Raw genomic sequence first — 24,098 nt, 5'->3', positions numbered from 1 at the left:
ATTTTACGATCCGAAATTAAACCTGTTTATATAAAATTGACTTACATTTTTATCCATATAAGGATAAATTATCGAATATTTTTTAAAGGAATTGATTTTTTAATACCTCATTTTATTACAATAATATATTTTACCATTGCCAACTTGACCTTTGTCACATACGTACCAATATATCTGCTAACCTTTAAGTTGAAATGTTAAAGTAAGTTTTAAATTTTTGAACTTATTTCAAGTAAAAATTGCATAATTTTGTGCAAAAATGATTAATTACAGTTAAATGCTAATTGACATTTCTTAGTATTCAATAGGTTTTATTCTCACTGTTGCCAATGTGAGAAATGACGGCTTTTGGTGAAATTTTAACGAAAAAAAATGGTTTTGGTAACGATTTTACAGACAATTTGTTGCATAGCATAGTCCATTAATAAAAAAAATATGAGAAATATCTGATTATAAATAAATACATTACATAATATTTTATACGAAGCTATTAGTCTCTCAGAGGGAACGTAGTGTTAATATACTCCGTTATCCATTCTCCTTCCAATTTTCGAGACATGGTATGTTAAGTAACGGAACTCAACCAACCCATGTTTAGTTTTCTTACCAGAGAATGATTAAATAATTATATATACGACAAAGCGTATAATATAAATAATTTCCATTCTAATTGTAAAACATATTCAAGATGTTATTAAAATAAAGAGACAAAGTACAGTCTGTATTTGTCTTTTAATTTTCTAAACTTTTATTCCGAATCCACCCACTGTGCTGCTCAGCTACTAATATACTTTCATAGTAAAAAGTCTTACTATTATAAGTACCCATTTATTAGTCACGTAGCGTGTGTGACTGTAAACGCGTCTGGTTGTGGGTTCAACTCCCATTCGAGGAAATGAAATATTTTTTTAAATTTATATTTTTATTCCTCTACTCTGGTGTACAGGCAAAGTGCGGCGTTGAGTTTCGCCCCTCAACCCGCAATACCTCCATAATTCGCCCGAAAGTGGGGACCGGAGTGTTTTAATACTAGGTTCCCTCTGCCTACTCTGCTGTGTACCCTTACACAGCGTGAAGCTGATTTAATTTACTTATTATTTTCAAACACTAATTTATTGCATAACAATAATAATGTCACCATACATCGTGCAAGGTGTTTTTATCAATCATTTTAATGTCATATCGAGATCAACTTATGGAGAATTTCAACTGACGACGACCTTCACCTCGCCGTCAACTGCAGGTTTAATTACTGCACGGTACGCCCGCGGCCGGTTAATGTCAGTATGCCCAAAAAACCAGCGACTATTCATATATAAAAACATTCGCGGCCCATACTGAGGCATAGTCTTATTTCGACAATCAATCCATTAACAATGGCAGCTAAGGTGAGACGGGAGGAAAAACATTCATTTTAATTTAAAATATATTTTTTGGATTTTTTTATTAATACCTAATTATATGTATTCTTATTAATGATATATTTTTTACTTACAGTTCTTCGTCGTCCTCTCCCTGGCCGTGGCCGCATCAGCTATCCCATTAGTCCCTGTGGCTAAGGTAGCATACGCTGAGGCAGAAGCTCCCGCTCACTACGAGTTCCAATACTCCGTTCACGATGAACACACTGGTGATATCAAGCAACAGCAAGAGGCCCGTGCTGGAGATGATGTCCACGGCTCATACTCTCTGGTACAGCCTGATGGTGTCCACCGTATCGTGGAATACTCTTCTGACAAAGTAAACGGTTTTAACGCTATTGTGCGTTACGAGGGTAAACCCATCCCAGCTCCCGTACCAGTAGCTAAGGTTGCATACGCTCCCGTCGCCAAGGTTGCCTACGCCGCACCCGTCGCCAAGGTTGCCTACTCCGCCCCCGTCGCATACGCTTCCCCAGTCGCCAAGATTGCCTACTCACCCGTGTCTTATGCCGCCCCTGTCGCCAAGGTAGCCTACGCTGCTCCCGTTGCCAAGCTCGCCTATGCTGCTCCCGTAGCGAAGGTAGCATACGCCGCTCCTCTCGCCCAAGTCAGCTACTCCTCCCCCATCGTCTCCTACCACCACTAAAGGTATTAAGTATTATTAAAGTTGATTAATTTATTTATGTGATAAATAGTTACAAATAAATTGTTTGTTTAAGATTTATACTGTTGTTTCTCTTATTTTATTATATCGACCGATTTTTAAATTAATTTTATTCATTTAATTTCTTTAAATACAGTTTTAAAACGTATAAAAACAATTAAACATAAACATGTTTTAAAGATAAAGACATCTCAACAAAATGTAAAAAAAAGTCGCTTTCCAAAGATGCCACGCAATGGATTCTAATGCGGTTTTCACTATTAAATATTTTAAATCCAAGAGGATAAAAACTTTTAATAGAACTAATTATGACATTATTGGTTGATATTTTTTATTATTTTTAAACTAAAAATAATTAGAAAATCCTAAAATGAAACCGAAGATTTGGACCTTCGTATCTAAATATTTTTTTAGCACACAAAAGATCGATAATATACTGAAATATTTCATATCTAAAGCTAGCAGCTTGCCTGGTGTCAAAGCATCACAATTAATTGCAGATGGTTGCAGAAGGTTGCTTGATAGATTACCGCAGTTATCGTAATTCTTGTACTTGTAATGTGTGATGATAGGCTAAATATGCACCTACATTACTCTGTCACTAACATTTCACTGGATATTTATTATGCAATCTTCGCATGGTTGGCGAACCCTTTAACTACAGAATTAATCTGAAATATCTAATTTGTAGTCTATAACTGAAATAGTTTAAACTATAGCCTACAATTATCTTTAATAGTTGATTAGTTTTATTTACATACTAGCGGACGCGCGCAGCTTCGCTTGCGTATTTAGGGGTGAATTCTAATAACCCATGAGACATGTGTTCGATTAAATATTTTTAAGAGTCTAAATTTCAAATTTTATAAAAATCGGTTTCGATTTAAAGATTTTTCCGTACAAACTTTCAACCCCATTATTTGCACCCTTAGGGGGTGAATTCTAGAAAACCATGAAACACATGTCCAATTAAATATTTTTAAGAGTCTAAATATCAAATTTTATAAAAATCGGTGCCGATTTAAATTTTTTTCCATACAAACTTTGAACCCCTATTTTAACCCCTTTAGGGATAAAATTTTTCAAAATTCCTTCTTAGTGGATGTCCAGATTATGAAAGTAAACATCTGTCCAAATTCCACGTTTCTACGCACAGCGGTTACGGCTGTGCGTGCGTCTTACCTCAGTCAGTGAGGACAAGTTCTTTTATATATATAGATAAAGTCGTGTTATTTTGTTTTTCATTTTACGCTTAAATGCTTAATGCCAGTTCTTCACAGATTAAATATTGTCAAGTTCAAATTTAAAAAAATCGGACAAGCGCGAGTCGCCCTCGCCGCTCGCTCTTCTGGCCAGAGCTCTTTCATCTGATACCTCACTTGAACTAGCGGCTTTAATAGCAAATTTTGCCTCCCTTTTAAGGATACTATTTTTAGGATTTAACCACAAATATATAATCTTCAGATATTTTTGTGAGTTAGTACTACTTCTAGATGCTAGCTGCCAAATTTCATAATTCTAGGTTAATCGGAAGTACCATATTAATTTTGATTCTCTTTATAGCATCGAAATACGCGTTTTTTGATATAAACTTTGAATTTTTGAAATATCTTTTTCTAAGTAAATGTAGAAATATGTTATTTATCAGGAAAATATGGGGCCGTAGATCTGAGTATATAGTCTTCACCTCGACATTTCCAAGCGTTCCTGAGATAAAGAGTTTTGACAGACAGACAGACAAAAAGACGGACCGACAGACGGACGGACAGACGAAATGATCTTATAAGGGTTCCTTTTTTCCTTAAAAATTACGGAACCCTAAAATATTATTATATAATTTTAATTTTTTTTTTATTTTCATATCTCTGGTATGAAAATAAAATAGTTTGACAAAATTTGTCATTTAGAAATTGTTTTCTAAGATATGTTTATAGAAGGAAATATATTTATTTTGAGTGCCCAATACATCTTCTGTGAGGATTATTTGAATTATTTATGCTTTTATTATGGAACCACGTGAATAAATATATCAATTTAATTTTGAACTTTTTGTTTGAAATAATAATTAAATTAATTTAAAAAAGTATAAAATTGAAGCCAGTCGCATCGGGGCACAAGTGTGTGACTGTAAACAACTGGTTGTATTATTAATCCCCACTCGAGGAAATGAAAATTTTAATATTTTCATTTCTCCGCTCTGATGTTGAAGCAAAAGCGCAGCGTTGAGTCAACACGAAATGTCTCCAGAATTAGGCGGAAAATGAGAACTAGTATTAAGACACTCCGTCTTAATATGAGGTTCCCTCTGTCTACCCTGCCATGTGGAGGATACAGCGTTACGTTATACGCTACCGGCTAAAGGAATAAACAAACACTTTTTAAATTTTGGTAATATCCAAAATTTTAAAACGTTATTGTAATAACATGTCATAGACTATTACGAAAAGCCTCTGAGGGGTTACATTAGTTGACGTAAGTTGAAAAAAATATTTTGAGTAAATTTAATATTTTTATTATATAAATTAATTAAATAGATTTAACATGGATATTCGCTAAAAGTATTGACTTAGTGTTGGTAGGAGATAACGGGGGATGAGTAGCTGACGTGTGCGAGGGGTGCAGCGTAGGCTACCTTGGCGACGGGAGCTGCGTAGGCGACGGGGGCGGAGTACGCCACCTTGGCGACGGGAGCGGCGTAGGCGAGCTTGGCGACGGGAGCGGCGTAGGCGAGCTTGGCGACGGGAGCGTACGCGAGTTTGGCAGGGGCGGGGGCGGCGACGGGGTGTCCTTCATATCGCACTACGGCGTTGAATCCGTGCTCCTTGTCAGCGCTGTATTCAACGATGCGGTGGACTCCATCAGGCTGCACGAGGGAGTAGGAGCCGTGGACGGCGTCACCAGCGCGGGCCTCTTGTTGCTGCTTCACGTCAGCGCTGTGCTCATCGTGGACGGAGTATTGGAATTCGTAGTGGGCGGGCGCTTCGGGCTCTGCGTACTGCACAACAGGCAGGGCGGAGGCGACCGCGGCCAGGGCGAGGACGATCAAAATCTGAAAGATAACAAGATATTTAAATTATTATATTGTTTTTATTATGTTTTTTATTATAATATTGTATTTACTATCTATAATATTTTATTTATATTTCAGTGTCCTGGAATACTTGGCCTGGATATAATTATATATTATATGAATTGAGGAATAAAAAATCACCTTAGCGGACATTGTAGTTGTTATATGAAGATTGTAATACAAGTGTGCTGATAAATATTTTACTTCAGCTTTTATATGACTGGCGCTGCAAAAGTGTCGTAAGTAAAACTTTCTAGTCCGTGATTTAAAATCATTGAAGAGAATACAATTTAAATAATATTATTTTGTAGTCTCTTTCAAAAGTTTGTCGTATAAAAGTTATGGGAAAAAAAATATATTTATAAAATAAACCCATTCCCGCATTTGTATAATCGCACAGTTATATATTCCTTTTGCTAAAATTATAATTATATACGCTCTTTAATATAAATGAAATATCTTTTAAATTATTTTTGTTACATTGGTGAAGATTTTTTAATACTGGGTACTAATTAATTCTTGTTAATATAGAAGATGATGAAGCCAGTCGTAACGCAGGGTCACAAAGGGGTTGGGTAATACAGGGGTGTTAAAAACTTCTACACTGCCTTATTCTGTATTTTTTTACAACATCACGTTTACCATTTGCCATTTGAGAAAAAAAAAATCTATAATGTAATGTAATAACTTAAACCTCATTCACGTCCTTCGAAAAAAGGTACGGTTTTACCACACTCATTTTGCAAAAATGCAAAAAATAGAACTAAAAGGGATAAAGTATTTAAGTACCTACTTCGTTTCGTATTTTATAAATATTGTTGAAAGTGTATCAATACCAAATAAAAAGGAAGAGGACGTAAAACATTCGTATAATTTCGTAAATAAACCCAAAACGAAAAGTCTAAAAAAATTACATTAAATTCTTACAAATACTCTGTGATGAGTCAGTATGATTTATGACTTTAGTATGATTTAGAAAAAATTGTAAAGGCTCTCCTCCTTTTATCTATTTATATTACATTTTCACATTTCTCACGTTACAATAGGTATATAATATAAGAACGAAGAAGAAGAAGAAGGTAGTAATTTAAGAACTTCATTTGTTAGGCATTTTTTCCCTTATATTGGTCCTTACATTTATAACAAAATAAATAAAATTTTAAATGTTTATCATTTAATAAAAGGGTCATGCACACGAAAGGTGTTAGGTGGTATTTTTTACATGAGCTCTCTTACGAAGAAACAGAAAACCTGCTTTGTAAAGACAAATAAATATATTGCTATTTATTTATATATACATATATATCCTTAAATCTCCCACGCTATAATTTAAACACACAACATACACATGCACAAAACAAATAAATAAAAATAAAATTACACATCCTCTCACACTCACTCAGGCACAATCTCATAATACACAAAGAGAGGTCACGTCACACTTAGAGCCTAATTGTAATTATAATTTTTCAACAGGCTAATTAAAAAATTTTCTTGTAGGGATGGGCGCTGTATACCGGAATACAGGCAACTAGTACGGATACAGAGGAAATCTTTAAACATTTCTTTATATTTGTTTAGCCTATGTTTGTATCTAAAACTTATGTTTACTTAAGCTAACTTGTTTGTAAAACTCAATAAAGTTTTTATTATTATTTATTATTATCTTATCTACAGGTGTTTCAGTTATACATTAAAATTAAATAACTATTTATCTCGAGGCTAACAAATGTCACTTACATATCAATATTCTCGCAATAAGCCGACATAAATAGGAGCGCAAAATTTGTTTCATTACATTCAGACTCAAACATTCACTACACAACAACCACAATGTCCGCCAAGGTTGGTTATATAAAATTTTAATTTATTGGCTGACTTAAATAATTATGACTTATAAAACGATTATTTTTTTACATTTCTTACTTAGGTATGATATATTTGTGAATATTAATTACAGATTGTGATCGTCCTCGCCCTGGCCGCAGTTGCCTCCGCTCTGCCAGTTGTGCAGTATGCAGAGCCGGAAGCGCCCGCCCACTACGAGTTCCAATACTCCGTACACGATGAGCACAGCGCGGACGTAAAGCAGCAACAAGAGGCTCGTGCTGGAGATGCCGTCCACGGCTCCTACTCCCTCGTACAGCCTGATGGTGTCCACCGTATCGTGGAGTACAGCGCTGACAAGGAGCACGGATTCAACGCCGTAGTGCGATATGAGGGACACCCCGTCGCCGCCCCTGCCCCTGCCAAGCTCGCCTACGCTCCTGTCGCCAAGCTCGCCTACGCCGCCCCTGTGGCCAAGGTGGCCTATTCTGCCCCCGTCGCCTACTCAGCTCCCGTCGCCAAGGTGGCCTACGCCGCTCCCCTCGCACACGTCAGCTACTCATCCCCCGTCATCTCCTACCAACACTAAGTCTATAGCGGATATCTTTGTTAAAAATACTTAATTTATTTCTGAATGTGTGATACAAATAGTAATAAATAAATGTTTACATAATATTTTATATATTTTTTTCTCTCTATATATATATTATACAATTGACTCAGCCTTAATTTACAACTAAGCTACAGTATGACCTGTGAATGATAAAAATTACATCGTAGATTCTTAATTATCTGCCGCCTCTCAAATACAATAATCTTATTCATGCAAATCTTTTTGTACAGTCAGATACGTAATCCAAATAGCTTTAATATAACATTAACAAATTAAAAATGCTAAAGTAAGAAACCACAAACATATGATTTCATTAACATCTATTTGATATCCCCTATTGGGATACGAATCTTTATCCAAGCCCGTTATTTATAAATATTAAGCATCTTTATTATATTAATTTTAAATTTGTGATTTAAGCTATCGTTATATTGCAAACCACTTTAAGGAGTGAGGCACGCTCGGAACGCCATAAACAAAGAACAACTTTAAGGAGCAAAACAAGTATATTAGACAGGTAAAAAGAAAGTAATGTTATAAAGTAAGTTAAACAATAATTATACATCATAACACAAAAGCAACTCAATCTATCTTCGATGGTAATATTAACATTGGATTCAGTAGTTTTTCTTGTTCAGTGCTTTTTAATTTTATAATGTAAAATGTAATATTAGTGTTAACATAAGTACGTATTATTTTTTCAAAACATTTTTTTAACGGAAGTTACGCTAATGAAATCCCAAGGCTTTTGAATAAGTTCATTCCCAAATTGATACCTCGAGATCGCGAGGAGGTGTCAAGGTGAAATTAATATCAATTATTTAGGTTTATAATCATCCATTGAATTATAAATGAAATCAAGCTTCTAAGTCAACGTAATCAAAAGAAAGGAAGAGCATTTCCGCATCGATTTAACTGCATTTTGTATGAAATTCGCCGCGGAATCAAATCTTATAGGGTACTTTCCGTGTATCTATACTTATGAAAATTTGCACGAATTTGTTATTCCGCCCATGTTATTGTATTGTATAAGTTATTTAAGTTCAAATAAGAGAAGAAATCCAAAAAGTGAAAATTTATAGGAAAAACGTATTTATGAGAAACGTATATTTGTAGCTAATTTCATATAAAATGTTGCATATGGGCATATGCTAACTTCAGTTTGTCCAATTTTATGACTCCGAAATAGTTTTGTTGTATTTTATTAGATTTTTTTAAAACTTTGTAGTAAGGTCAATCGTGAATAAAATATGTAAATATTTATTTGCAAAGATTTTTTTTATTCATACTTTATAAATAAATTAAATAACTGTAACAAGGATATCCACTATAGCTAAGAATTGCTAGCTACAGTAAGTCAATATTTAGTGCTGGTAGGAGATGACGGGGGATGAGTAGCTGACGTGCGCGAGGGGAGCAGCATAGGAAAGCTTGGCGACAGGGGCGGCGTAGGCAACGGGTGCGGCGTAGGCGAGCTTGGCGACAGGAGCGTAGGCGATCTTAGCGGGAGCGGACACGATGGGCTTGCCTTCGTAACGAACGATGGCGTTGAATCCGTTCACCTTGTCAGCGCTGTAGTCCACGATGCGGTGAACTCCATCAGGCTGAACGAGCGAGTAGGAGCCGTGGACGGCATCTCCAGCGCGGGCCTCTTGTTGCTGCTTCACATCACCGCTTTGGTTGTCATGTACAGAGTATTGGAACTCATAGTTGGCGGGTGCTTCGACCTCTGCGTACTGCAGTACGGGTAGAGCGGAGGCGGCCGCGGCCAGGGCGAGGACAATTACAATCTGTAACAAGTTCAAATATTTTTTTTATTACATATATTCATTTATTTCAAATTTTCATTGCACTTATTATGTATTTTTATCCTGATAATCTCGATCTATTTAAAATTACCAAGACAAAAAGAATGTAATAATAAGCATATTATTTACAGATATTTAAGTATTATATACAAAGTCAAAATTCACCTTAGCAGACATTGTAGTTGTTGTTGTATTGAGATTTGTAATACAAGTGTACTGACAAATATTTTACTTCAGCTTTTATACGCGTGTCGTTGCAAAAATGTCATAGGTGCGACTTTTTCGGTCTTGTAATATTTTTTTTACATTGAATTTGCATATTTCTAGTTCGATTTAAATCTTAGAGGTCAACTTTATTAGATTATTTTTTATTTACCAACGTATACATGTGTATGAAATTTTATTTATTCGATACTTAATGAGATATTATTTAGACTAAATATCATTTATAACCAAGCTATCCAAATTAGAATAGACGGATTTTATCAACTAATTGAATCATAATTGAGTCAACCAACTTAGCAAAATTAGTTAAAAAAATTGCCTAAATAAACAAATAATAATTATTCTCAAATTAGAACCGGATACAGAAGGCAGTGTTACTTGAGACGGCGCGTATTGTGCGGAGGTTCATCTCTCTGGAGACCTAGCCACCGATGACTTGGATCCTTGTCCCGCCCTCGGAAGAGTGGTGTTTTTTATATTTTTAAATGTATTTTTTTTTATAATAATTTATATTTAAAAATGTAAAATTGATTCACTAATTTAATAAAAGTATATTCTATTCTCAAATTAAATTATTCTAAATATACTCGTATGCTACGATGTAGTTTATGTAAAGCTAATGCTACAACACCTTTACTACAATATCTAATTACTAAGCCTGTTTGTTTTACTTAACACCGACTTCAAAATTATAAAATCTTTGTATAATTATTTTTCACTTTTTAGTTCGTTGTTAGAAGTCGGTTTTTATTTTTGTATAAATTATAAATTAATTTATTTATCTTCATGCTGTGTCCTATGAACGTAGTGTTAAAACACTTTCATCAACTAAGAAAAACATTATATAAAATCTCTATTTGAACTTCATTTTGTACAAAATAATTGAAGACGCTCGCAAACTTAAGTTTAATAATTTTAATTTATGCTGTACATTCCGTTGCCCTACAATCCTGAAATTGGTACGGAACCTTCGGTAGGCAAATCCCACTCGCCCTTGACTGGTTTATTTTAGCAGTTTACGTTAGGAGTTTCGATTTTGTAAATAAAATTCATTAAAAATATCCTTTTTTAAAAGATTAAGCTTTTATTTAAGAATTAAGTTGTACTAAAAATGAAAATAATAATTTTATGAAATTGCCAAGGCGGGATACAGGGGCAATGAATTTATTTACTTTAAATTTAGTACAACTTAAATTTTGAACAAAAGCTTGTTTTTCAAAAGGTACCGCGATCAACCAAAGAGATAATAAATCTCTTATATATTATCTAATATTTAATATTAAATCTAATATTTAATAATAAAATTCATGTAAGAATATGAGTACATTATTTTTTTGACATTGATTTTAAATAAATCTTAAAGATCGGGTATGTCGGATGAAAGTGCTACGTCAATACTAAGTATTTAATTTATAAATAATTCAAGAACTCTAATTAACGTACTTACTACCTGAAAATCTTTTACTTGTATGTTTACTCTACTACTCATGAATTTGTTCTCCTTCAAATTCTAATATTTGGAATTCCAGTTCTCCTTCAAATTCCAATATTTATTTCCTCGATCATCTTGGCAATTGGTAGTTTTTGTCGTGTATTGACGAACAGTCATACAAAGTTACAAACCATAATATTTAATATTAAGTTTACGTTACTGTCTTGAAATTTCGGGTCTAAATTTCAATCATAACTAATAGTAACTATAAGTATTTTTTTTTATTTCAATAAATTTAAGAATAACCATTACTTTGAATATTTGGCGAACTGGCATTATTTTTTTATATTATAGCTGTTTCAATATTACGTGAAGGATTGTCCGATAGAATTTGCATAAATTATTCTTATCTATGTTTACTACCCCGTTTTAATAGGAAGAATGGTCAGTAAAGAATTTTTGATTTGTTTTTTTATTTAATTTTTGGCAAAAAAGCTTTATTGTTTTTTTTACTCACACTGGTGACTATGGCTGCATAGCGTAAATCAATTTTAAATGAAGGTTGGTGATTCAGAGAACAAAAGTACAAAATAATATGTAAATATTTATTTACAAGTATTTTTATCACATATTCAGAAATAAATTAAGCATGTTTAATAAGAATATTCGCTATAGCTATTGACTTAGTGGTGGTAAGAGATGACGGGGGATGAGTAGCTGACATGCGCGAGGGGAGCGGCGTAGGCCACCTTGGCGACGGGAGCGGCGTAGGCGACGGGGGCAGAATAAGCCACCTTGGCGACGGGAGCGGCGTAGGCGATGGGGGCAGAATAAGCCACCTTGGCGACGGGAGCGGCGTAGGCGAGCTTGGCGACGGGAGCGTAGGCGAGCTTGGCGGGGGCGGGGGCAGCGACGGGGTGACCCTCGTAACGCACGATGGCGTTGAATCCGTTTACTTTGTCAGCGCTGTAGTCCACGATGCGGTGGACTCCATCAGGCTGCACGAGGGAGTAGGAGCCGTGGACGGCATCTCCAGCGCGGGCCTCTTGTTGCTGCTTTACATCACCGCTGTGGTTGTCGTGCACAGAGTATTGGAATTCGTAGTGGGCGGGAGCTTCAGGCTCTGCGTACTGCAGCACGGGCAAGGCTGAGGCAACAGCTGCCAGGGCGAGAACGATCACAATCTGCAATTATTACAAGTAGATAAATATAAATATTATAATAAAAGCAAAAAAAATATGTTCTTTCATAATTCACCATTACATAATTTCTTATAAATTAAAATTTTATATAACCAACCTTGGCGGTCATTGTGGTTGTTGTGTGGTGAATGTTTGATTCTGAATGTAATGAAACAAATTTTGCGCTCCTATTTATGTCGGCGTATTGCGAGAATATAGATATGTAAGTGACAATTATCGTCCTCGAGGAATATACTTTTTAAAATTTATGGCTACTCCTGTATACACTGTAACGTAAGAAATGTTTCTGACTTATAAATATAAATTTATGGCAAAACTATAAAAGGCATAATATTCAAACATCTTTACGCTGTATCCTGCATGTACCTAGTGTTTAGACATTGTTTTTCCTATTTTCCGCCAAATTTTTCATGTTTTTACGTGTTGAGCGGAACGGTACGGCGGAACTTAACGCCGGGAGTTTGCCTTGGTGCCAGAGAGAAAAAAACCGTCACGTTGCGATCGCACCATTGAGCTCCTGCGCCACGACTGTAATAGTAAAGTAAAAGTAAAAGTAAAAGTTAATAGTAAAATAAAATAGATTTATTATATAAATGATTGTAACCTCTCGGAAGATCCATCACAAATTAATTCATTGATAATTCGATTTTACAAATAATCAGTTAGTACGACGGATGTGATTGAGGTATAAATAAAATTATACCTAAACTATATGTAGTTTCGATACATTTTATTTATTGTACTAATTACAATGAACACATGATTTAACAAAAAATATTGTATTTTTTTAATTTTATGTTTTTGATGAATTTTTGACTAAACCAAAATTATTTAGTTTTAAAATAAAAAAAATACTTATTTGGTCGAGTGGGAACGAAAACGAAACAACAATTGTTTCTTCTGGATTCTGGCTTAGAACTATTGCACCACGATTGTAATGATATCCCAAATACAACTGTTACAAGGAATTTGAGGCGTTGTGTTCCGCCACTAAACACACAATGCCTCCAGAACTCGGCGGAAAGTGGGGATTGTGTATCTTAACACTGGGCTCCCTCTGCCAACTCTGCTACACGCGGGATACTGTTTGAAGTTAAAAAAAAGGTAACGAAATATAAATGTGGTATATTATGTATTATATTTTACTATAACAAACTTATGACATTAAATTCTTATGCTGATAACTTCTTAGGGATATAATAAATTGAAGCAATCGTTAAAAAAATCTAGTTTTTTTAATGTTAATCACGCTTCGAAAGCTAATAAATAATAGAATAATGTCTTATTTGTCCAACGCTCCCTAAGGGCAAGAAAGCTTATGCTTTCTTTAGTTATCTCTATAGTTGCAACTCGTGCAAGGACACTCGCTTATATAAAAACTCTCAGTACCGACATTTTAGTACAGTCAAATTTTAACATTCACTTCAATAACAACCAAAATGTCCGCTAAGGTGAATTATGTACTTTAATTTTAAATAGATTGATTTTAATTAATTATATAATTTCATTATTTTCTGTTCTGGGCCGTCATATACTTACTTGTCTCTTATATAAGTGATAATTGTGAATTGTGATACTATTCAGTGGAATATATTATATGTATTAGCTCAATCTGGTTGGACGAAATGAAGCGTTACGTTTCCTTTTTGAAAATATAACATGACAAAATTAAGGAAAAATGTTAAACGAAGTGACTTAACCCTAATATATTTTTATGGTTACAGGTAGTGATCGTCCTTGCCTTGGTAGCGGCCGCGTCGGCTCTGCCCGTACTACAGTACGCAGAGCCTGAAGCACCAGCACACTACGAGTTTCAATACTCGGTACACGACAGCCACAGTGGTGATGTGAAGCAGCAACAAGAGGCCCGCGCTGGAGACGCCGTCCACGGCTCTTACTCCCTCGTGCAGCCTGATGGAGTCCACCGCATCGTGGACTACAGCGCTGACAAGGAGCACGGATTCAACGCTATCGTGCGTTACGAGGGCCACCCCATCGTTGCCCCCGCCCCTGCCAAGCTCGCCTACGCCGCTCCCGTCGCCAAGCTCGCCTACGCCGCTCCCGTCGCTAAGGTGGCCTACTCCGCCCCCGTCGCCTACGCCGCCCCTGTCGCCAAAGTGGCCTACGCCGCTCCTCTCGCGCACGTCAGCTACTCATCACCCGTCATCTCCTACCAACACTAAGTCAATAGCTACTTCTTAAACTTAATTAACTTATTTATGAAATGTGATAACTGTTGTTGCAATTAAATATTTACATAAATATTATTTAATGTCTTTCTTTTCCTTACATTTATATGTATTAATAGCATAAAAAATATGCATACTTATACTATACTATATTTCATCTTGACTATGGCCTTAGAAAAAATGAATTAGTTATTTCTCTTGAAAAGTGTTAATCAAAGATCTATTGCAGAAAGAAAGTAAGTTTAAATGTACTAAAATTCATGAGTCGGATCAACATCACGCGAAACATCTCGTAATGTTGATTTGTAAACTGCTTTTCCCAATTTATTATTTTTTAAAATACCTACCTATGTAAGCAAACAGTATTTGTGTAGACGCAGGGGCACTAGTGTGCGACTGAAAACAGTATTTGTGGATTCGATTCTCACTCGAGGGAATGAAATATATAACATTCCCATTTCCTGGTTCTGGTAACGTGATTATGAATTTGACAAAAAGTAGAGAACGGAAGTGTGTTGTAGAGACTAATGTGTAGATGTCGACCAATTTTGATGATTCTTACAAATGAGTTTTGAGTATGTTTGTCCACAAATTACACGAATAATTACAATTACATTTTGTAATGACATGTAATGTTTATAGAAGAAGGACGGAAAGCAACTGCAGGCGTGAATGAAAAAAAATACTTCCCATTTGTTACTTAGTAAATTATTATTAAGCATAGAATTTGCCGAAGTAACTCATCAAATAATATTTTTAATTTTAATATCACGAAACCTTCATGGAATTTTCATTTTTGCCCCAGGTTAGGAACAGCACAGGAGACCTTATTTTAGGCAATAGACTCTATATTTTTGTTATCAACATTTGGAGACGCTGTACGTACCCAAAGTACCTAAATAAATGCCAAATCAGTGTGAGATGGCACACATAAAAATGCCTGACTATTTATTTATTTATAAACACTTTATTGCACAAAGAAAATACAATTAAATTTGTAATTTAGACTGTACTGTGTATAAGCGGTTGTAATAGATACGATTCATGTTTAAGGGATATTTAAATTAAAATTTGATATTTAAACATACATGAAACTTGAGAATTAGGCAAAAAGTGGAAAACGGAGTGTTTTGACATTAGGTTCTCTTTACTTACCCTTCTTTTCTTATGCGTAAGTAGTAAACTATCGTTTAGTTTAATATGTAGTAATTTTAACGTAAAATGCTGTTCTCTGAAAAATGTTGTATTCCAAACAATCATATTAAAATTTTAATAGGCCATTATGCATGACGGCATGACGCGACCCTTACAAGACCAATATAAGTTTTGTATTAATAAGAGATTATTCATTTACTAAAGCTTTGTATTGCCAGCATAAAATAGAATCAAGTTGGGTAAAAGTGTCGATTAACTCGTCACAAAATTCATTCTACCTATTGCCTAAAATATGGGACATGTTTGAATGTGAAATTCAACTTCAAGTAGTTAAGTATAGGTTTAGGTTAAGTATAGTTTTATGCAATGTGTTTATCCATCCTCATAGATTATGGCCTATCAAAATTTTAACATTTTTGTTTGGAACACAACATTTTTCAGAGGACAGCATTTTACATTAAAATTACTATGCTCAAAAAAGTAACAAATAAATAATTAGGAAATCTTTAATAAAACAATTACGTATAACTATAACAAATAATTTATTTGTAACAATTCATATCGTATAAATAACTTTAGAGAATTAAAAGCTATATGGGTCTAGTGTTGGTAGGAGATGACGGGGGATGAGTAGCTGACGTGTGCGAGGGGAGCGGCGTAGGCGACGGGGGCGGAGTAGGCCACCTTGGCGACAGGGGCGGCGTAGGCGAGCTTGGCGACAGGAGCGTAGGCGATTTTAGCGGGAGCAGATACGATGGGGTTGCCTTCATAGCGAACGATGGCGTTGAATCCGCTCTCCTTGTCAGCGCTGTAATCCACGATGCGGTGGACTCCATCAGGCTGCACAAGCGAGTAGGAGCCGTGGACGGCGTCGCCAGCGCGAGCTTCTTGCTGTTGCTTTATATCACCACTTTGGTTGTCATGCACCGAGTATTGGAATTCGTAGTTAGCGGGCGCTTCGTACTCCAGCACGGGCAGGGCAGAGGCAACAGCTGCCAGGGCGAGGACGATCACAATCTGAATCAAGTTGAAACATTTTTATAATTACACACACATCAAATTTTAATAGAAATCAAAAATTATTATATCTATTATGAATTTGAAATTTACCTTGGCGGTCATTGTAGTTGTTGTTATGTTGAGTATTGAAATACAAGTGTACTGAATAAAATTTACTTGAGCTTTTATATGACTTGATGCAAAAGTGGTATAATTTTTTTATAACGAATAAAATTTACATAAATATTTCTTATTCAATTCATATCTCTGAGGTCAAGTTTATTAGATATGTATTTTAAAGATATAAGACTTAGGTACAAATCTACAATTATGTGCTAATTATTTGTTTGCTTAAATATGACGTTACTCAATAACTGAATAAACCTAACGAAATTATGTGAAATGTGTTTCTTGATTATTTATCGAAACGATAGTTATAAGTTTTATGGAAAACAGACAACACAAAATGTTTATTTTTTATACGAACCCTCAATCACGTTTACAGTCGCACTCTGGTACCTCTAAATAAAATACTAAATAAAGCCTAGTTTTTATAATAAGCTTTATTAAATTAAAGTTTTATAAAAAAAAATCTACAAACCCTCACGATCATATCAAAACATGACTGGCCTACTTCAAGATCCAAGAAGAGTCCGTCCAGAGATGGAAGGATAAGTACCATCATAGTAGTACTAGTGAAGCCCCACACACCTGCAAATCTTGGATGGGCATGGGGGTTTTACCAGCTATCTTCATCTATTTAAACTGAAGAAAGTAGGCTCCCAAGTTGGAGAATATCTTTTAGATACCCATGACTAGAAACGGTAATAGGATAGCAACAAAAAGTGCAACTAAAGAACTTCACATTAACCCAAAATCCAACATATGCACAATCAACAGCTCAACTAACAACAATTTCAGGTCAGAGTCCATACATCATAGTTAATCATACAACTTATCATATAGGTAGGTACATGTAAATTCTGGATACATATATGAATTTAAATCTAATTTTTTGAAATACTAGTTTACACAATTATATATGTAATAAGCTTGACCTTTGAGATACGACTTGAATTAGACTAATTTAAATATTATTTTTTGCAAATATAATCTACGCTGAGCCTCATTTATCGCACTTTTGCAACAGCTCTCATATAAAAGCTCAACTGAATTATTTCTCAGTACACTTGTATCATAACTCTCAATACAACAACAATTACAATGTCCGCTAAGGTAAATTTAAAATAATATGTATCTAAAAATACATATGAACATTAATTACTACTTATTTGAGCATTGTTATTACAATAAGAATTTTAACTATTAAAATTAGGTATTTTATATTACAATTATAAAAATGTTTCAATTTGCTACAGATTGTGATCGTCCTCGCCCTGGCCGCGGCCGCCTCCGCTCTACCCGTACTGCAGTACGCAGAGGTCGAAGCACCCGCCAACTACGAATTTCAATACTCCGTACACGACAACCAAAGTGGTGATGTGAAGCAGCAACAAGAGGCTCGCGCTGGAGATGCCGTCCACGGCTCCTACTCGCTCGTTCAGCCTGATGGAGTCCACCGCATCGTGGACTACAGCGCTGACAAGGTGAACGGATTCAACGCCATCGTTCGTTACGAAGGCAAGCCCATCGTATCCGCTCCCGCTAAAATCGCCTACGCTCCTGTCGCCAAGCTCGCCTATGCCGCTCCCGTCGCCAAGGTAGCCTACTCTTCCCCCGTTGCCTACTCCGCCCCCGTCGCCTACGCCTCTCCCCTCGCACACGTCAGCTACTCATCCCCCGTCATCTCCTACCAACACTAGACCCTTATAGTTTTTATTTTTCTAAGGATATTTATGTGTTATAAATTGTTACAAATAAATTATTTGTTATAATTTTACGTATTTGTTTTATTACAAGATTATGTACTACTTATTTCAGCATTATAATTGTTACAAAAAAGGATGTCACAAGTAAATATACGATAGACATTTTGATCAATATTCGTTTACATCATAACAAAAAAAGCATTGGAATTTATTGTTCCCATTATCTGTAAAGATAGATGAAAAAATATAGACAATAAATTAAACATTTTAATTAAGTGACACAAATAATTGAATATGTATTTGTATAAATTAATTTTTAAAAAAAAGTCCGCTCAGTTTCTTGCTCCGGTTAGAGTCATGCGTATAATATTATATTTTGTGGCGAAACTCAAATATATCTTATTTATGTTACTTAGTTAGTTAGCCCGCAGAAATTAAAATATTATTAAATCCAAACAGTCCCCAACGTGGGAATACAACCAACTACCATTTCGTTCAGTCAGTCATAAATGTATCACGAGCGCAGCGACAGCTATAAAAACCGACTTCAGATTAGTTGCAATTACTTTTTTTACAAATAAAGATGCAATTAAGATATTTTATGATATAAATATCTAGTCTCAATTATATAAGACTTATAAGTTATTTGATTTTATAACACTACATTACTTGAGGCCGTTTTCGCCCGGTGGCGCAAGGGTGGGATTGTAAACGCGACGATTGTGGGTTCGATTCGCACTCGACAAAATAAGATCTCTATATACATGTAGATTAATATTTTCATGACCTCGCTCTGTAGACAAAGCACGGCTCGTCTCGCAAATTCGTTAGATAGTAGAAACGTAGTGTTTTAAAACTAGGTTTCCTCTGCCTACTTTTGCTAGATTGCGGAATACAGCGTGAAAATAAAAATATCCTTATTCTATATGTATGCAAAGTACGCATTAAGTAGCTACTTGATGATAAAAACGCACTAAAGCATTCGGCTTGAGTGATCTAAAGAAGGAAATAACTATTTAAAATAAAAATAAAAAATATCATTTGCCACTGCGCCCCGACGTCCTCGAATAGGATATATCTTTTCAATATTTCGAAAACTACAATAATATGTATAAATGTGTTTATAGAGGCTGGTTATAATGCAGGGGGATAGAGTGTGACTGTAAACGCGACTACTTGTGGGTTCGATTCCCATTTGTGGATATTAAAAAATTATTTAAATTTATATTTTAATTTCTTTGCTCTGGTGTCGAGGCAAAGCGCGGCGTAGAATTCCATTCAATACGCAATCCAGAATTCGCCGAAAAGTGAGGGAACGGAGTATCTTAACACTAGGTTCCCTCTGCCTGCCCTGTTGTGTGCGGGATACAGCATGAAGCTGATGTTGATTTTAATTTTATCCCTGTGAAATCTTCAAAAACCAGTACAGACAGATTTAATAAAGAATATTGTGCAGAAATGATCACATCCCGTCAAGCCCACTCAACACGTTAAAAATATTTGAAAATAACCACTTTTTTATTGTAATAATAAATATATGATACAAAAATATCCTGACGGATTCTTATTATAACGTTATTTGGTAAACATTATTTGTAATTAAATTTCTAATACCCAGGTGCCAAAATTTCATAACTAAATTATGTATTCAATTTAGATAACGATCCGCACGCCTTATATTATGTAGATATATTTCAAATATATACCGAAGTAATGAATTAACAAAAGTGATCTTATATTTAATTAAATCATGTCACATTCAAGTTGAACTAGCCACACGTGTAATCATATCAACATGTAATAAGAGTCGTGCCGAACCACTTGCATACGAATTCCAAGTAAAACGGTGACCTTCACCTCGCCGCCAATTGTAGCTCCGTAATTAGTATATGCTCTATAGCCCAGGGCATTTTGTATGTCACCATGATCGAACTGTATAAAAACCTAAGATATCCAAGAGTAAGACACAGTCAAACACAGACAAGCAGCAACAATGGTAGCTAAAGTAAGTTGCGTTTTTAAGGAACAGACAAAATAATATTATATTTCAATAAATCAAAGTCTAATACGATTTCAAAGGATTATTTAAATAAGAAACTAATATTACTTTTATATTACAGATCGTCATCGTCCTCGCTCTGGCCGTAGCTGCCTCAGCTATTCCCTTGGTACCAGTTGCCAAAATCGCCTACGCCGAACCCGAAGCACCCGCCAACTACGAATTCCAGTACTCCGTACACGATGACCACAGCGGTGATATAAAGCAGCAACAAGAGGCCCGTGCTGGAGACGCCGTCCACGGCTCTTACTCGCTCGTGCAGCCTGATGGAGTCCACCGCATCGTGGACTACAGCGCTGACAAGGTGAACGGATTCAACGCCATCGTTCGTTATGAAGGACAACCCATCGTCGCCGCTCCCGCTAAGATCGCCTACGCACCCGTCGCCAAGCTCGCCTACGCCGCTCCCGTCGCCAAGGTGGCTTACGCTGCCCCCATTGCCAAGGTTGCCTACTCCGCACCTGTAGCCTACGCCGCCCCCGTCGCCAAGCTCGCCTACAGTGCCCCCGTCGCCAAGGTTGCCTATGCCGCTCCCCTTGCCCACGTTAGCTACTCATCCCCCATCATCTCTTACCAACACTAAGTCAAACTGTTGTTATTGTTATACTAATTTATTATCCTATGAATAGTTGCAAATAAATAATTTGTTAAGATTTAATTATATCTTTATTTTTTAATCGTTTAGTTTAGTGGCGGATTTCTACATTTATAAGGTGTAAGTTGCTAGGAATTTATCTGTATGATTACCAGTTCCTAGATTACTGTTACCAACAATTTCGTTGAAAATGCTCTTAAAATATTTTTGGCCTGAACTCTATCGAGAACATTATTATTTAAGTAAATGTTGCAATTAGTGGGTTATGTTCTAAATAGTAAGTTCAAAGCTTATTAATAATTATAATTATAGCTTTAGGACCTACTATCATTTTATAGTAAGAAGATTATTATGTTTAGCATGTTTTTCGAACACATACTACACAGAACGTAGAATGCTTTATAATATTCTCTTTCTTACATTGCCTAGACTTCTAGGCAACACATTATTATATATGCATATATAAAAAAAAAATAACACGTCATGTTATAGTTATATTCCAATCATTTTTACCAATGAAAAAAAAACAAACCGTTCAGCCATTATTATCATATCCATAATACCCAATATATCGCGTCCAAACCCTTTAACATACATGTATATCAACTTTAGAGTAAGGGGGAAAAGTGGGGGAGGTCATATGGGGAGGCTGGGCGTGGGTGGACCGCACCTGAATTATTCATAGAGCCGCATAGTGATTTCATCTCATTGAATCGAGCTGCCGCCGGCCGTGATTACGACAGCGATACCTCCGCCCGACTTGGACAATGCTGCTTGTCAACTAACTCTGATAGTTATGGCTGATAAGGATTGGGTTAGCAAGATGTAATTTGTCTTTGTGAGTTTTTTTTTGAGTATTTCTTAATTGTTATTTTTCTGGGTTCAAGTTTAAGTTGGAAAAATATTTCTAACTGTGTTTTAAATGTATCTCTAAGTAAATGACATATTTAGGATAATTTCATAAATATTTCGTCATCAAGTAAGTACGCAAGACCTGGACGAAAAAAAGGAAAAGAAGTAACTACCTAATCCTTTGCTATTCACCCCGTTCTAGAATCAGCAATAAGACGTATATTTTCAGCAATAAACCTAAACATAAGAACTAAACAACGGTCATTTATATCCATTAAAGGTACAAAAGATACTCATGAATCACGAAACAAATTACCAACTAAATAATAACAAAAAAAAAGAAAACCAAATGTTAATCTACTTAGTTGTTTCAATTATTATAAAATAAATGAAACATTTGCGTTTACTGATCAATAGTACGAATCGGTTGGCAGGTAAAAATGAAGAGATTGCTTTTTATCTGTGCCGCGGCGGTAAATTGAATGTAAAGTTGATTTCCCGGCGGGCCTCGCGGGCCTCGCGGGCCTCGCAGGCCTCGCCGCATTCCCCACAAATTAAGCCGATACCGATTCACTTGCTACCAATGTAAATATTTTCAGTAAATGCCTCCATTATATTTGTATGTATTTAATATGTCATAATATGTGCAAAGTATACGGGTTGAGCCGCAAATTATTGCTATTCATATCGATATCGGTTCGACACGTGTGCGTGGTTAGATTTATGATTATTTATATATTTTGTAAGTAATATTGTATATTATTTTCTATTTATACCGGTCTATGTAACGCGATCGACGGTTTAACGGTTGTCTATTGGTAGAGGACCTCTGTACCTATCCATTTTACCCCCATGTATGTTAGCCGATTTTTAGTAGCTCGGTAGATATTTTGAAATTTGTGTTTTTTTGAATAAAATCGCCAAAAACGCAATGTCTCTTCAATAGTTCTACAAACACCCAATACGTACAATATTAAAAAACAAAAATAGTGAGGAACTGGTTTGAGTACAATAAAGCGTTAAGTTCCGCCAGTTAATACGGAATGAAAGAAGGAACAAAAACAGGAAAAGAGTTAAGTGGGGAACAAAAGTGGCTTAATGGAAACGGAGTGTCTTAACGCTCTACCCACCGTATTATGTGCGGGATGTATCGCCGCTTGAAGCTAAAAAAAGGAAAAAAATAGTAACTAAATTTATAGACTTTCGCAGTTAACAGCTTTTACCTTTTTCAATATTCAAAAGTAGTTGACCGTCTACCGCAATGATTTGTCCGGTTGACCTCGTAGGTTACAGGTTCAAACCCAACTTCATTTACCGAAAGTACGGCCTTGGACCACTCGACGGTGTGTTTCTTTCTACTTTTTCCAAGAAGCGTAATTATTTATAAATTATTGATCTACATTTCTGTATATTATATAGTACGAGTAGTATGATCGTATATTACAAATTTATAAAACTTGATTATTAACTTTTCCTTAGGTAAATGCAAAATAAATATTTTGGTACCGAGGCGTTTCTTATCTTACGCCACAAAAATGATCTATTTATGATTTGTTATTATTACGAAAAAATATTTATTATTATAGAAAACCGGTTAAGTGCGAGTCGGACTCGCCCAGAGGTTCCGTACCAATTTTAATATTATCCTCATCGTTAAGTACCTACAACTTACTTTTTTTTAGTAACTTAATCATTTTATACCTATAAAATAAATCAGCTTCACCTTGTATCCCGCAAACAGCAGGGTAGACAGAGGAAACCTAGTGTTTGGACACTCTGTTTCCTATTTTCTGACGAATTCTAGAGTCATTGCGTTTGAATTCAACGCCGCACTTTGACTCGTTACCAGAGAGATGAAATAAAAATATAAAATATTTTATTTCCTCGAGTGGAGACCGACCCCAAAACCTGTCTGCGCCACGACTGGCCCTCAGTCGAAATATTAGTTGAAGTTTAGGTATGTGCAATTTGAACGTGCTTAATTGAAAGCAATGACTACAAATTTTAAAAAAGAAAGTAACATCTGTACTGGTCTAGAGACATTTATATAGGTAAGTAACTCGTACACTATAATTATCGTTTGTGAAAAAACATACGAAAAACTCAATGAAAACCCTATAGTTCTTTTTAAAATGCTATATTATCAAAATGTATTTGT

The 24,098-nt window shown here is 35.5% G+C and overlaps 5 protein-coding genes and 1 pseudogene across 8 annotated transcripts; 4 read left to right on the top strand and 2 right to left on the bottom strand.

Annotated features, from left to right (window-relative positions):
* Nucleotides 1–1,365: 1,365 nt before the first annotated feature.
* On the top strand, nucleotides 1,366–2,145 carry LOC146539424 (larval cuticle protein A2B-like). The gene is made up of 2 exons (XM_085208182.1): nucleotides 1,366–1,388; nucleotides 1,498–2,145. Exons 1-2 carry the CDS (start codon nucleotides 1,377–1,379, stop codon nucleotides 2,065–2,067), a joined length of 582 nt encoding a protein of 193 aa, XP_085064308.1. The 5' UTR covers nucleotides 1,366–1,376; the 3' UTR covers nucleotides 2,068–2,145.
* A 2,491-nt stretch (nucleotides 2,146–4,636) lies between these two features.
* On the bottom strand, nucleotides 4,637–9,600 carry LOC146539423 (larval cuticle protein A3A-like). 2 transcript variants are annotated; one of them, XM_085208187.1, is made up of 3 exons: nucleotides 9,569–9,600; nucleotides 8,999–9,385; nucleotides 4,637–5,134 (listed from the first exon to the last, which is right to left on the bottom strand). In XM_085208187.1, the coding sequence occupies exons 1-3, from the start codon at nucleotides 9,578–9,580 to the stop codon at nucleotides 4,652–4,654; spliced, it is 882 nt and encodes a 293-aa protein (XP_085064313.1). In that variant the 5' UTR covers nucleotides 9,581–9,600; the 3' UTR covers nucleotides 4,637–4,651. The 2 variants fall into 2 exon arrangements, with proteins under 2 accessions (XP_085064313.1, XP_085064312.1); XM_085208186.1 differs by lacking the exons at nucleotides 8,999–9,385; nucleotides 9,569–9,600 and adding an exon at nucleotides 5,297–5,330.
* Nucleotides 6,871–14,529, top strand: LOC146539422 (cuticle protein 7-like). 2 transcript variants are annotated; one of them, XM_085208190.1, is made up of 3 exons: nucleotides 6,871–7,000; nucleotides 7,116–7,532; nucleotides 13,987–14,529. In XM_085208190.1, exons 1-3 carry the CDS (start codon nucleotides 6,989–6,991, stop codon nucleotides 14,443–14,445), a joined length of 888 nt encoding a protein of 295 aa, XP_085064316.1. In that variant the 5' UTR covers nucleotides 6,871–6,988; the 3' UTR covers nucleotides 14,446–14,529. The 2 variants fall into 2 exon arrangements, with proteins under 2 accessions (XP_085064316.1, XP_085064314.1); XM_085208188.1 differs by lacking the exons at nucleotides 6,871–7,000; nucleotides 7,116–7,532 and adding an exon at nucleotides 13,680–13,713.
* LOC146539421 (cuticle protein 21-like) lies at nucleotides 11,652–16,728 on the bottom strand. 2 transcript variants are annotated; one of them, XM_085208185.1, is made up of 3 exons: nucleotides 16,717–16,728; nucleotides 16,228–16,623; nucleotides 11,652–12,244 (listed from the first exon to the last, which is right to left on the bottom strand). In XM_085208185.1, the coding sequence occupies exons 1-3, from the start codon at nucleotides 16,726–16,728 to the stop codon at nucleotides 11,744–11,746; spliced, it is 909 nt and encodes a 302-aa protein (XP_085064311.1). In that variant the 3' UTR covers nucleotides 11,652–11,743. The 2 variants fall into 2 exon arrangements, with proteins under 2 accessions (XP_085064311.1, XP_085064310.1); XM_085208184.1 differs by lacking the exons at nucleotides 16,228–16,623; nucleotides 16,717–16,728 and adding an exon at nucleotides 12,360–12,544.
* A 1,101-nt stretch (nucleotides 16,729–17,829) lies between these two features.
* LOC146539420 (larval cuticle protein A2B pseudogene) lies at nucleotides 17,830–18,428 on the top strand (annotated as a pseudogene).
* A 1,900-nt stretch (nucleotides 18,429–20,328) lies between these two features.
* LOC146539419 (larval cuticle protein A2B-like) lies at nucleotides 20,329–21,124 on the top strand. Its single transcript, XM_085208183.1, has 2 exons — nucleotides 20,329–20,439; nucleotides 20,555–21,124. The coding sequence occupies exons 1-2, from the start codon at nucleotides 20,428–20,430 to the stop codon at nucleotides 21,074–21,076; spliced, it is 534 nt and encodes a 177-aa protein (XP_085064309.1). The 5' UTR covers nucleotides 20,329–20,427; the 3' UTR covers nucleotides 21,077–21,124.
* The last annotated feature ends 2,974 nt before the right edge of the window (nucleotides 21,125–24,098 follow it).

Source organism: Heliconius melpomene, chromosome 4 (genome assembly GCF_056956725.1).
Source record: "Heliconius melpomene rosina isolate 202511_hmr_F chromosome 4, ASM5695672v1, whole genome shotgun sequence".
Lineage (NCBI taxonomy): Eukaryota > Metazoa > Arthropoda > Insecta > Lepidoptera > Nymphalidae > Heliconius > Heliconius melpomene.
This window is presented reverse-complemented; position numbering and strand designations above follow the sequence as displayed.

Bases quoted from the DNA above. Each gene is read 5' to 3' on its own strand.
- LOC146539422 (XM_085208190.1), top strand. The intron at 7,533-13,986 runs GTCAGCTACTCA...TTATGGTTACAG, and splicing joins ACGCCGCTCCCCTCGCACAC to GTAGTGATCGTCCTTGCCTT.
- LOC146539423 (XM_085208187.1), bottom strand. The intron at 5,135-8,998 runs GTCAGCTACTCA...GTTATCTTTCAG, and splicing joins ATGCTGCTCCCCTCGCGCAC to ATTTTGATCGTCCTCGCCCT.
- LOC146539421 (XM_085208185.1), bottom strand. The intron at 12,245-16,227 runs GTCATCTCCTAC...TAATAATTGCAG, and splicing joins ACGTCAGCTACTCATCCCCC to ATTGTGATCGTTCTCGCCCT.